Source organism: Anabrus simplex, chromosome 12 (assembly GCF_040414725.1).
Source record: "Anabrus simplex isolate iqAnaSimp1 chromosome 12, ASM4041472v1, whole genome shotgun sequence".
NCBI classification, from domain to species: domain Eukaryota; kingdom Metazoa; phylum Arthropoda; class Insecta; order Orthoptera; family Tettigoniidae; genus Anabrus; species Anabrus simplex.
Genome location: NC_090276.1, coordinates 91575378 through 91590232, shown reverse-complemented (window position 1 = coordinate 91590232; position 14855 = coordinate 91575378). Strand labels below are relative to the sequence as shown.

The following is a 14855-nucleotide window of genomic DNA, read 5'->3' as shown; positions in this document are numbered from 1 at the left end:
CTCTAATGAATATGGGGTACTACCACTTCAGCGAGCAAAGAGATATTCCTACATTGAAAGGAAGAAGATCGAAGTGAGTCAACCCTTTTTGTTTTCTCAATATAACAAGGGAATGGGTGGTGTTGACCAGCTGGGTAACAACGTTTCAAATTACAGGATCTCCATGAGAGGAAAAAAAATGGTACATTCCAATTATTTTGTGGTTGCTTGATGTGTCGATGAACAACGCCTGGCTTCTGAGTAGAAGGATAGGGTTGTCCCTGGATGCTCAAGGATTTTGAAGAGCTGTAGTCCGAGCCTCATTAACAATGTGTGGTAAACCATGCCTGAGTCCCGGACCCCAACAACATTTGCAGTGTAGAAGGAGAGTTGAAGATCCAATCCGGACCAATGCAGCTCAACATATTATTCTCACTGATCAGCTGCGTAGAAGATGTGCCCAATGCTCCAACAAAACAGTGAAAGCCTGTAAGAAGTGCTCTGTTCCACTGCATGACAAGTGTTTTGCAGCTTTCCATCATATGTAATTCCTGTGTATTGTGAAACCTCGAAAAGTTTAAACAGTGAATGTGAAACAATTTTTAAAACTAATTCAGAACAAGTGAACTCTGAATAACATGGGTTATTTGTAACTTTATTAGATAATAATATACTTATTTTGTTCAAGATTATTTCTAAAGGAGACTCCAAATACCACTTTTCACCTCTGTAAAATCTTCAGTTTTTGAGATTTCACTATCCTAATAAAAAGAATTCAACACCCTTCTCAGTCCTTTTTATTGCCCCTTTAGTGGTTCATTCAAAAACGAAAAATACATGTTCCTTTATTTTTAAAACTGTTAAGTTTTTGAGATATACATATACTCATTTGAACAATTCATCCCACTTTTTCACCCCCTTTGCGAAGGATAATCCCAGAATCCTCCCTTAGTGAGCACCTACCTTCTAATTTGAATGTATCCCCAAAATTTCAATTTCTTTATGTCCAGTAGTTTTGGCTTGGCAATGATGAATCTGTCAATCAGTCAGTCAGTCAGTCTGGACATGTTATTTTAAACATATAAATTCACTAGCTGATGTGCCCGTGCTTCGCTACGGAATTCTACATTGTATACAGAATTCTAGGTTAGGTAGTGTACATGTTGTGAGCAAGATTATATGAAATTGCGTAGTTCTTAGCGTTACCCTAGAAACGCGACGGGGAAGTCACCAAATATCTTTTCTCATATGAAGACTGAGTTAGGCATATTTCACTGTAATGGTAGACCCGGTTGCATACCATCAGTCACAATCAGATTGGGGAGCTTTCATTATAATGGTAGACACTCACTCTCCATCTGCCTTTTTACATCCTCAGAAAGACTGTCTTAGTGGTTTTCCCAACTGGAATGAACATGCATTACAATGACGTCAGTAGGAATGGTGCGATAAAAAGCAATGCTTTCATATGAAATATGAATGGAAAAGCACACATTTTCTCACTTTTAACGAACAGGACTGCGCTGCCGCTCTAACAGTCCAAAGTTCCAGAGCTGGAATGACCAAGCCGCAGACTGCTGTGGGCCGTGAACACTTTTCGTCCCTTTTCGGTGGGGAGAGGGTCGAATAGTGGCGACTCCTAGGGCAAAAACTATGCCCTTTTACTAATCTGTTTCCTAGGAGTACCGATGAGTCAGAAAGTATCAATTCACTACACTGGCGGCGGAAAAATCTATCTGACTTGGAGGCAAATTTTTCCTCCAAGCCAGAGGAGAAACCCCCTCTTCACTGATAATTTGGAATAAAATGAATGTAGAATTTAATAAAAATGAAGAGGAAGAAGCTTTTATTAAGAAAAGGCTCTTTTCAGGATTGAATTTTGAGTTATTTAGTGAATTGTGCTGCTATAATTTGGAATAGCCCTAATTGTTATTCTAGACCATGCAATACTACTACTACTACTACTACTACTACTACTACTACTACTACTACTACTCCTCTACTAAGTGAGTCTTAAGTATGCCCACTGCTCATTCAAAACAGCGCGTCAGAGTAGGGATCGAATAGCTAGAATACTATGATGTACCGCTGTGTGTTACGTACCATCTGTATCAGAAAATGTATGAACCAGAGGAATGACATCCTAAAGAATAAAGTTTTCTAACTCCCTGGCTATTTCCCGCCAATATGCAGTCAGGCTGTTATACTCGGTATGCAGCAGTAATCCCATCTATCGAGTTGAGAGGCAGCAAAAGAGACAAAGAACATCACAACAAACAATGGTCAATGTAATGTTATTGCTGATCAATGTTATGCGCTTTCGATATTGTAGGCCTTCACATTTAGTCTTCTTCCGACTCTGAAATACCACTCCTTATCATAGTCGGTACGTTAAAACTGAATAAAACATAAATGACCGGAAATTGTATTCTCTAGAACTTTTGTTATGTAGTACTTTTCGATAGGACCAATGACATAGGTATTTAAAAATTACATTTTAGCCCCTAAACTACAATTTCGTCCAGGGTGAATATAATTGTTTATAGTTTAGACAGTAGTTTCTTATTCCCCGACTCTATATACCGATTTTCATTAAATTCTGTTTACCTATTTTCTCGTGGCTCGGCGTTGATATGGACTGAGCAACAAAAATACAAATTCATGAATATCTATGTTACCATAGCCAGTATGGTAAAACTTATAAGACATAAATGGTTGGAAATTTAATTTTATATAACTTTGGTTATGTAGTATTTATCGATACGACCGCCAATAACATAAATATTTGAGAATTAAATTTTAGGCCTCCCACTAAACTACCATTTCACTCAGCCTAGATTGTAGCGACTTATTCCCTGACTTTGTATATCAATTTTTATCAAGATAGGACCACTAATAACATAAATATTTGACAATTAAATTTTAGGCCTTCCCGTAAACTACCATTTCAATCAGCGTGAATAAAATTCTTTATGGCCTAGATTGTAAATTACATACTAATTTTCATTAAATTCTCTTTAGGCGTTTTCTAGAGATGCGTGTACAGACAGACAGACAGACAGACAGAAATTACGGAAAAGTAAAAATTGCATTTTCTTGTTACTGTGGACATGACCAATACAGAAATACCATTCTTTTCAAATTCTGAGCAATGTAGAGACAAAACTCTTATTTTATATATATGGATTAGGTGGATTACCTCATTTATCTGCAACAATGCTCTAAAACCGATGGGACCGAGCTCGATAGCTGCAGTCGCTTAAGTGCGGCCAGTATCCAGTATTCGGGAGATAGTAGGTTCGAATCCCACTGTCGGCAGCCCTGAAAATGGTTTTCCGTGGTTTCCCATTTTCACACCAGGCAAATGCTGAGGCTGTACCTTAATAAGGCCACGGCCGCTTCCTTCCCACTCCTAGCCCTTCCCTGTCCCATCGTCGCCATAAGACCTATCTGTGTCGGTGCGACGTAAAGCAACTAGCAAAAAAAAAAAAAAAAAAAGAACCGATGGGATCGGAAAACAACAAGAGTTGACCGCAGGAGGTCGGACAGGATAGATGGAAGTTAGGAATCTGGCACAAGTAAGTGGAAGCAATGCTAGGACAAAGCTGAGGGCTTCGTGGTCGCCTAACCACACTTCCAAGCAGCCCCTTTCAGTTGCCTCTTATGACAGCTTGAGAAATGGCCCACATCCTCCTGAGGCCCAGAACATTTCTCTTTTCGTCTAATCTCACAAAAGTGTGTACTTCTCAGGCAGTGTCTTGTTGGGAGATAGTGAAGCATACCAAACCAAGGTAAATAAACTTCCAAAACTTTGGAGCACAAACATATGCTCAATTTGTGAATTTTTTTGTGTGGGATATTCCCATTTTTAAATAGTATTCTTTCAAGAGGACACCAGTCCTCAGGAGGATATTTTGCAAAGAGGAAGAAGATATCTTCGGCGAACATCTTACTGCACTGCCAGAATGTGGATTTTTTGTCTCAAAATTTGATTGATGCATTATGAAAGACTGTTGGGACAAGAGAGGAAGAATTGTGAAGCTCATGGCCACTGCCTTCCCAATCCTATCACTTTCTTGTCGTTGGAAACCTTCGATGTGTTAGTGTGACGTTAAACCTCTAGCCCCTAAGAGAGCAAGTCGTGCACAACACTTTAATGTAGATGGTGTTGTTTAGCAGAGGGATCTCAAAGAAAGATGAAACTCGAATATTTTCTTAGGATGGGGAGTCACAGTGATGTGCTTGTGACAAAAATGCTGCATTGTGCTTTATTGAAGACATTTAAAACATCAATACATGAACAGTGTGGAGGGTTTGTATATAGAATGTCTTTTGATTAATGAAAACAAGTTTATTTCATGATTAAAAATAGTAGTGTGCTTATATTAAATATATACAGAAATGTAGGAAAGATACACGATTGTGTTTTATTTATTAAAAATAAAAAACATTAAAATACATTATTATAATATACTATCAACAATGAATACATCAAATATACAAGCTCGTTAATTGACCAGGCATTGTTCTACATTAGTGGTCTCAAGTCTTTGTTTTGGACGTTAAGTTTACTTCTGTAAGCACCAAACATCTTTGCTTTAATATCAGGTCATTGTTAAACCCATTACCAGAGCTATTTCAGATTAGATTTTCTACTTTCACTTGGAAAATAACAAATTAGATTTCTTCGGATGTGATGGTCCAAAACGTTACGATGGACCCTACATGAGTCTGCAATGAACCAAGTGAAGGCTTGATAATGATAAATAAAATAAATAAATAAAAGAGACTCTAAAATATATACATATGTAAATGGTTGCAGCACAATTGATCTAGTCTTCAGCAATGGAAGATCAACGCAACAGAAGGTACTAACAAACACCTACCAGTGTATACTACCATAACAGTGAAAAAGTTACATAAAAGACCAAAACCAAAAATACCAAGAGGGAGAGAAGAGTTGACCAAATTACATTAGCTGAAATGGACACAAACACCATAACAGACAAAAAAATTGTGAAGGAAATATAGATAATGCCATTGCCAATTGAATGGGTGCTTGCAAAAACGGGCTAACCAACAAATTTGGAAAAAATGTGTTATGTGCTGCCATCCATTGCGGAAGGTTCAAACTATCTTCTGTGAGTTGGGCTAACGTGAGGTAACCCTGTGTGATGAGATACAACGCTTTGAATTTTATGCCATTTTATTTAGACCAATTTTGTTATTGCAAAATCGGGCTAACAACCGTTTACGGAGGAGGCCATAAAGATGGCATTGCTGTATATGTAGGTTAGCAAACCTTATTTGCATGTATTGGTGTTTCTTGTGTTTTTGTGCAAGATGAATGGAAGTATTTAGTAAAACGAGCTAGAGTAAGAAAGTCATTTCAAGTAATAAGAATGACAAGTGATAAGTTTGTGAACACTCAACCTTTGCTAGAAAAAGTAACCAAGAGATTGGTGTCTGTAGATAAGCAAAGAGTACTAATTAGTAAAGTTTCAGGCATACTATTTAAGAAAGATGTACCATTTTAGTATTTTCAAAATATTTATGTGGTATTGTTGAGGAATATGATTGTATTGACCTTCACAAAAGGAACAGTAATGGTGGTCGGCCATCACTTGCTAGTGTTCAGCTGTCACAAAAGTACAGTGTTACAAGGCCAATAAAGCCAGCAAAGCTTAAGGACTTGCTTGAGCTACTTGAATATGTCCCTGCAAGATATCACCAGTATTACAGAGAACTGACAGCTGGCAATGGCCAAGAAGTGACTGAGAAATCAATTTTCAATGCATTCAAATATGACCCACACGATTGATGATTGTCCCATGAGGGAAAGTTATGTCATATTTCAAAATAAGTCTGAAGCACCTTTATGTCTAAAAAAACCCACAGCACTTACGCCCTTGAAAAGCCTCTGGCCTGCCCAGCGACCGCTGCTCATCCCGAAGGCCAGCAGATTACGAGCGGCCATGTGGTCAACACGACGCATCCTCTCGGCCGTTTTTCTGGGTTTTTGAGACCGGGGCCACCATCTCACCGTCAGATAGCTCCTCAATTCTGATCACGTAGGCTGAGTGGACCTTGAATCAGCCCTCAGGTCGAGAGAAAAGTCCCCGACCTGGCCGGGAGTCGAATCCGGGGCCTCCGGGCGAGAGGCAAGTATGCTACCCCTACACCACGGGGGCCGGCATCTTTATGTCTAGTTTACTGTATAAAACACCTTTTTTTGTATTGAATGGCCATAAAATAAAGTTTGGTTACTAATCTAAGATAAACTATTAACTATAGCTAGGTCAACGCAGAAATAAATTTTCTTCCATTTTTTTATATTCCTATTTTTCCAGGCCTTTTCATTTTTAATACATATATATGGTATTGATAATTTAAAGGTAGTACATCAAGACAAAATAATGAAACAAATGTTATTTTTATGGTATAGTTTTTGTTTATTGACATTTGCAAAAGTTGATTTATCTATGTTCTGACAAAATGTTGGTTAGCCCATTTTTGCGAGTGCCCATTCAATTTAGAAATACATATCAAAGATAGCGTCATATAAAACTGTCTCTGTACCGCATAATTCCACAAAGCTTATCATACACTATCTGCACACAAGAATCTCTTCCATATTCTGTCTGCGGGTTTGTATTTTGTGCCTACTTCGATAAAATGCATAACCTTTGTCAAAGTTCAGCATGAGATCTGTTTTTGTCCAATTAGTACTAAATTTGTTTCTATTTCCAGCTGCTGCGAGAAAAGAGGAAATCAACGCAGTCCGTTAGAGATGTGAACAAAGTATGGTACACTGTCTACATAATATCAAAACAACCAGAAAATTGTCAATGACTGGTATACTCATTTTTGCAATGACTAATTCATTCTTCAGTGTACCAAGACTCCTGATAATGTGTTACTGTCTCAGGTGCTTACAGGATCATTTAGAATATTCTGATTAAAGAGAACAACTGTCAGTTATTGTCTTTTGTACAGCTCGACTGATAGAAATCGTTTTCTTGTACTGCATAAGGCAACATTATTTTAGTTCCAAAGGGAGATTTATTTATAAAGTATTAAATACAAACAATTAAATGAGATCACACTAAACTAATACTCAGGCGAGAAAAAGCTTTGACGGTTATGGCGAGACCACTAATTACCAAGCTCAATATCAATATTGAAATAAATTCTTTTTCCAACTTCAGAAAGACTGGCTTATGCAATGTATTAACAGTTCAGTGACCACTGCTGCATATAATGTTAAGTTTCAGCTATTTCCCATTTTTCATCCTGAAATATTTTGATTTTTCAATATTTGGCGTCTTTTTCCCAAATTTATAAGTAATATAAATTACTACATCTGTCTAAGGGCTGTAGCACAGAATGGTGACTTGCAGGGATGCCAAACTGTTAAAAATAATTTTCATATTGTGTATTTAATGGAAAATAATATTTTATTGAACACATCTTTTGCATTGTTTGAGTCCCTGTATTACGGTAGCTAATTACCCAGCACAAAATTAAATACCATTATTCATTTACTGTATCATATTTTCCGTTGCACTTTCTGTATTTGTTGACTATACTTATCCCGCTGGCAGGTAGAGAACATAGTTCCTGATGTCAACCTCATCAGAGGAGTTAATGAGATAAAATGAATGACGTGATATATGATAGTAGGAAGAGCACGTAGCCTACTCCTGTAAAAATTAAAACTAGCTGTCTGCAATGAGCTAGGACCACTTGTCAGCTTTAGTAATGGTCACAACTGAGAAGGAAATTATGAAAATATCTTGCAAATTATGAATTCTTTCACAGAAAGCAAAGGTAGTTGCTCAAAAATTTTGTATCAGGATATAGTGTACTTTTTACTTTGTGTAGTGTCTTGGAAGTATCTATTAAGAAAACTCTTGACATTCTAGAGTGAATTAATAGTTAATGTGAAGCTATCGAAGTAAGTTAACTGAAACTTGGGTAGGATGGACTGAACTAGAATACCATCATGGATGTCTTCAACTCATCCTTAGTACATTATCAGTGCTTACAAGAGACAGAACCTTGAAAAACTAAGTGAGTTGGTCGCATCAGCCCTCGTATGTAAGAAATTTGTTTGGATCAGGCCTGCTGGAAATGCAAGGAATGAATCCTATTCTCAAATTGAAATTTTGCTTAGGAAGGGTGCATTGTCAACTCAAAACTTTTACTATAAACCGATAACTTTTTTCAAAATTAATAAGCCCTTGTTACTTTTTATAGTGAAATTTATTTACTTAAATATTTAGTGTATGCCGGAAGTGGCCGAGGATGCATGTGGGATGATGATGGAGAGGATGGAACCCAGTGTTGCCCATAGCCTGCTCCTGTCAAATAACACGAAGTAAAGGCTTAACGTCGCCCTCCGACCAACGAATCGCCATCAACATTGTCACTCCGTATGAACACTATAGAGCAGTTTGGAATTGCATCCAGGCTGAGGCCAACATTCTGGTGGTGATTTTTTTTTTTGCTCGACCACCGGGACTCGAACTGGCTGACCACAGTATCAGACTCTATAGACTTGATGCCTTAATGTTCGTAGCCATCGGGCAGATGAACTTATTCAACATTTCTCACAGGATCTTGGGAGTTTCATGTTCACTGCATTTAATACATTGCATAAGCCCGATATGTATTATTTGAACAAAGCAATATCCACGCAACGAGGTAAAATTGATTGTCGTCCCTAGAAAGCGAAGTGATCTGCGTGCTACTTCCTACAAGATAAGGTACGTTATTGTTTCCGATGATTTCGATAAAGTGGACGAATTTATATCTCAATAAAGAACGTGCTTCAGGAAGTTTGAACCTGGTATTACTTTTGTTTCCATCACATAAAAATAATTTATCTTAATAATACTTGCTGAAATTCTTTAAATGTTCTTCTTAAAGTATCCAGACCTGCACGTAGACTGAGACTAGAAGAAGCACAGTTGACAGCAGAGCGTTGTCTGCACCATCTGAAAATAGAGAAAGTCTGTGGTAAACATCTGAGGAAAAAAAAGAGAGTAAATAGGGAATTTGTACCAGTGCCTAAATCATAAAAGGTACCATACATTATGAACAGCTAAAACATCGTCAGAAGCTATTAATGAGCAGTCGAGGTTATGGTAGCATTGACAGATGAAAGTTCACGTTTCATTGTAATTTTTTCATCGCAAAGTGAGGATAAGAACATAGGTTCTCTTACATATGCTCTATAATCTATTAGTTTCATGGTCCATATTGATAGTTCAAGTACAAGTATGAAGGATGAGTTCTCCACCTAACATTAAGTAATTTTAGAATAGTGGTATCATGTTTATTTAATGACATTCTTGTTTAATTTTAATTTTAGTAGTATTTATTCTGTACAGTCACTATTAAGGTTCTCTAGCAGCTGAAGATGACCTATTTACGGGTCGAAACTGGTACTGTCTTTTTATGTAAATAATATTGACACTATGTAAAATAAAGTATTGATTAGGTGGAGAACTCATCCTTCATACTTGTACATATGCTCTGTCAAAATATCTAAGCAAATTGCTTCAGTCCCATATAGGATGGACAGAAACATACATTAGGGACTTCCTGTATTTTGTTAATAGATTGTCAATCATAACTGTTCAGCCCTGCACTTCCGGTGAGTTTTGATGTGTAGTCCTTGTTCACTAAAGTGTCAAGTGACCCGGTTGTATCAGTCATTGAGGACATCGCTAAACTGTTTCAGCACTAAATGATTTCCAGCTATTTCTTGTAGGACAGACAATTTTACGAACAGACAAATGGTGTGGGCTGTATAGGAAGTCCACTTTCTCTGGTGGTGGCTAATTTCTTCATGGACCATTTAGAGGAGAAGGATCCTTCTGCAGAGTCTGTCAAACTGATGATTTGGTGGAGGCATGTTGATGATTCATGTTTCACCACTTTCTAGACCACCTACCTCAGCAGATCCACGATGGAGATGGAGTTGGTTGAATGCTTTTCTATTTTGGATGTTCCAGTGAAAAAGAAACCAGACAGCTGTCTAGCGCACATCATCTGTTATAAGCTTACCGAGACAAATTGCTATCCCCATCCAGATTCTCACCACCATGTAGCACAAAAACAGGATATTCTCACAGCAGTCACCACGAGGACAAAACGATTTTTGCAAGCCATCAGCTGTCCAGAACGAGATGGAAACATGTCAAGGGTAATGGTTACTTCGATATACACAGGGAGGAATAAGCAAACCTCACACAATGAAGAAGTGAAGGGAATTTCTTACCTCCCTTTTATCCACAATACCACAGACCGAATTGCTAAGGTTCTCTGCAAGCCCATTATAAAAACTGGTCACAGTTTACGTAAAAGCAGCTTATATGAAATTCTCTGTAATTGACCAAACATCCCGGTCCATTTGGGACTCGTATCAGCACTGACAGTATGTTTGTCTCAACCAATCAGACAAGTCAACAATAGATGAGCACATCCTATTGTCAAATCATGTTCAAGCTCTTACCCACACAAAACACATCAGGTCTAGGATCAAATGTCAAGTGGTCGAAACGTAACAATCCTAATAATTTCAACAGGGACACTGGTTATCAAATAAAAAATACGTGGTTGCCAGCCAATAAGTATTTAGATAGGTAGTTCTTTTCCCTGTGTCTCACTGTCCCTATTTTGCTTCGGTTTTCCCAAATTCATACTCCCCTCATTACTGGATGGTTCACTCAATGTGTCATATGTTTCGATCCCCCACTGACGACCAAACATTTTTTAAATTTGCTTTTCTTTTCATCTTCACCTCTTCTCTGCTCTTGTGTCTTTATTTTCTTTCGTTGCACTTCATTTTATTTTTTCTGTTATTTTTCTCCTCGCCCATAGTCTTTATTAGTGTGATAACCCCGTTGTGCATTCCGCAACTCACAGACGTATGAACATTAAACATCTTACTTGTCATCTTAGAAGCATAGGCTGGCGACAGTGGGTCCCCTTCCACTTGTGCCAGGCTCCTCACTGTCATCTATCCTATGTGACCTCCCTTGGTCAACTCTTGTTCTTTTCCAATCTTGACGGTATTAGAATATTCGAGGCCTAGGGAATCTTTCATTTTCATGCCCTTTGTTGCCCTTGACTTTCTTTTCCTGATACCTTCAAATTTCAAAATGTTGAATCGCTTCCTTTTTTCTCTCTAATTAGTGCTATAGAGGATGGTTGTACTTCCTCTTAAAACAATAATCACCACCACACTCTGACCCCGCATGGCCGAGTCCATTATTCTCTTATGTAAGCAATTCTTCTCCATTCGTCATTACCTCCTAACACATCCAGACTCTGTTTGCTCAGTCAGCCAGTTCTACTTCATTTCTCTCATAATATTGATAGCTCCTGATAGCATAATCATATGCAAAGTAATGGAAACTCAGGCCATGCCATTCTTTTTTAAATATTTCAGCTGTCACAGCTGCTATTAGGTTATTGATTCCACTGCGGTTTCCATCGTCATGCGGTGTCCTACTTGATACAACAGTACCGACAATTATATATCACCATTTCACTATCTGATGAGAAATACCTATAAAATAATTTACTATCACTTGTCACTGGTAACAGTTTAAATTATTACAAAAAGGATTCCATTTCATTCGCCAAGTTGTTCCCAAGGAGTCTCTCCCCTGTCAAATGATAATTAGACTCTGACATTCCCATAAACCTGAGGCTTGCTTAAAACATTGCGAGCGTGCTCGGTAAATTTCCTGTGAAACAGGATGCTACCTACTTACACATAGTTACAGTGAGAATCTCTCCTCTGATGGGTTAGAGACCATCGGTGGATTGTATACTCCTAGTCACTGTCTGACGACAAGGAAGATTACGACTAAGAATATGTCATAACGCCCACTCCTATTCCGTAGCAATTTGTATCCCGTCTCTCCGGACCATTTTCTAGGCCATGGTGACGTGACTACAGTAACCCTAACTCGCAATAAAAGGAAGGTAAATGAAGTAGGACAGAAGCTACTCACTGCTACAGTGAAGCTTGGTGTCATCCTCCTCGAAGCCCGGCTGACACTGACAGATCTTGTACGCAGAGGGCGCCATGGTCGTACTCAGCATGGTCATGTTGGGGTTCATTGCCAACGGGTCCACACACTCCGCATTCTCGACGCAGTGACTGTCCATCGTGCACTTGAAACCAGGAGCTGAAACAAGATATCCAAACACACGATAACATTCAACCTATTAAGGGCTGAATAACAATGCAATTTTGAAATTGCCATAGCTTTTGTTGTATTTGAGATAGGACAACAAAACTTTGCACTCACAATCACAATAATATACTTCTTGACATTTGTATTGACTCTGTAACCTTCAAGTCCAATTCTTATTCTTTTTACTTATCACGCATGCTTTAAGACTCGGAACCTACATTACCTGGAAACGTTTCATTACGGTGGCTTGATTAGAGTTTCTCATAATTATATGTATTGTATTTTATGATTTTTGTGCTGCTTTGTGAATTTCAATATTGTTCCTGTGTTTGATCATAATGTGCTTTTTATTGTTAGTGATGTTTACATAGGATTTTGATTTAGTTTATGCGTTTACTTGTGACACTAACCTCGTTGCCTATAACACTATGCTTCACTTTGGTAAACATGTTTATATACAGTTAAAAGCATGTCTTTGATCCTCATATTGAAGCAGTGTTCTTTTAAAGGCTTTTAGTAGGGTTTTTAAGTTCTGTTCGGTGACTTGCATATTTCACCATCGAGATGTGAAGAGTGCTAGTAACAACTGTCAAAATTCTCCAGATGGAAAACAGATTTGCAGGCGATATTCTCTCAGAGATTTTTTTTTTAAGCTCTTCAGTGGATGCGCTACCTGGACCACAACACCCGGCAATGAAATGTTTTAACCTACGTAAAAAAAGGAATGGTAATTGTGGTTTCATTCACTCTCAAAACTCTAATCCTGCAAGAAGATCTAAAAGAGGAAAAGAAAGGGCAGAGATATGCATACGATGTAGCACAGTATACTGTAATTTATTTATTTACATAGTTTACGCCCACATTGGAGCACTTAAATCAAACCCAAATACATTTACGTTAACAAAGGATTAACTGAAAATTTAGCTTGCATCATCTTCTTCCTTTCCCAAAACCTCTTCATTCTGGTGACCTGGCTGCCCTTTCTTCATCAGATATGACATATTGTTTGTGTTGTACAGTTTTTAATGACAATCTTATTTGTTTGTTCTTGAGAATCCTTTTTTCTTCTCTATTTTCAATTTGCTTCATTGTAATATTCAGCTCTTCTAAATCATTCTGAACTTCTTTAAACCAATTATTTTTTGTTTTACTTTTATTAATGATTGTTCTGAGTATCCTTCTGTCAACCTTTTGCAGTGTATCAGTTGTTGCTTTGGTGTTCAATTTAAATAGCGTTTCACAAGCATAAGTCGCTTCAGGTTTAATGACGGAACAGTAATGTTGAAGTTTAGCATTTATTGAAAGAGATTTTTTCTTGTATGTTGGCCATGTAATTTGTTGTGCTTTTTTTAAACTTAAATGTTCTGCTTTCTATTGATGATTTTTCATTGGTGTTCCAAGTTATAATTTCACCAAGATATTTAAACTTATTTACAATTTTAATTTGTTTGGTATTGGCTAAGGTAATGGTTGGTGCTGTAACAGGGAAGGTTGGCATTATTTCTGTTTTTTCATATGAAATTTGCAATCCAACTTTTTTTGCTATGTTATCAAGTTCTTCTATTTGCAGTTTAGCTTCTTCCATATTATCATTAGCAAGTAGTGCAAGATCATCAGCGAATGCTAAACAATTGAGTCTTATTTTCTGCATAATTTTTTCCAACACACAATTAAACAATAATGGTGAGAGTCCATCTCCCTGCCGAAGTCCAGTATTAATGTCAAATGGCTTTGAGAGTTCATTTCTAAATCTGACTTTAGATTTAGTGTTCTTAAGGGTAATTCCAATAAGGCGAATAAGTTTTGGGTGTAAACCAAATCTTTTAGGATATTCAATAATGACTCACGATGGATACTATCATACACCTTTTTAAAATCAACAAAAGTGACAACTAACTTTTTGTTTCTAACCCTATGATGCTTCATAATCCACTTTAAACTGATAATTTGATCTGGACAACTTCTCCCTGGACGAAAGCCTCCTTGGTACTCTCCAAGTTCACAGTCAAGTTGTTATTGAATTCTCATGTATAATAACTTTGAAAAAATTTTGTAAGTGATATCCAGCAATGATATCCCCCGATAATTGTTGGGATCTGATCTATCACCTTTTTTATGTAAAGGGTGTATTATCGCCATATTCCACTCTTCGGGCATTTTTTCAGTATTCCAAATGTCTATGAGGTATTTATGTAAATTCTGAATGGTTTGTGTATTAGCATTCTTCCATATTTCTGCAGTTAGTTGATTCTCCCCTGAAGCTTTGTAATTTTTAAGTCAATCGATGGCTTTCAACACTTCATTGTAATCTGGTGGTTCAACCTTTTCTATTGGTGTTTTATTTTTTGAATGGAGGTCATACTCTAGGTATTGTGTTGGTTCTTCACTATTAAGTAATTCTTGAAAGTATTGAGCTAAAATTTCTGCATTCTCTTGGTTACTATGTGCCAGTTTTCCATTTGTATTTCTCATCATAAGTGTTGGTGGAGTATAGTTTGATTGGTATTGTCGAAAGTTTTATAAAAATCCCTCGTCTTATGTTGTATGAATGCTTCATCTATGGCGTTTAATGATTCTTTGTGATAATTTCTCTTAACCCTTCTGATTTCTTTGGCTGTTTGTTTTCTAGCATTATTTAGTTCTTCACGGGACTTTTCT

The 14855-nt window shown here is 37.4% G+C and overlaps 1 protein-coding gene across 1 annotated transcript in view; it reads right to left on the bottom strand.

Moving 5' to 3' along the window:
- Positions 1-4290: 4290 nt before the first annotated feature.
- LOC136884161 (uncharacterized) overlaps positions 4291-14855 on the bottom strand; it is a 122630-nt gene continuing 112065 nt past the window's right edge. The window contains exons 3-4 of the mRNA XM_067156200.2: positions 12012-12188; positions 4291-8978 (exon numbers count right to left, since the gene is read on the bottom strand). Of these exons, the coding sequence (XP_067012301.2) occupies positions 8905-8978; positions 12012-12188 (251 nt within the window). The 3' untranslated portion in view covers positions 4291-8904. The remainder of the gene's footprint in view (positions 8979-12011; positions 12189-14855) is intronic.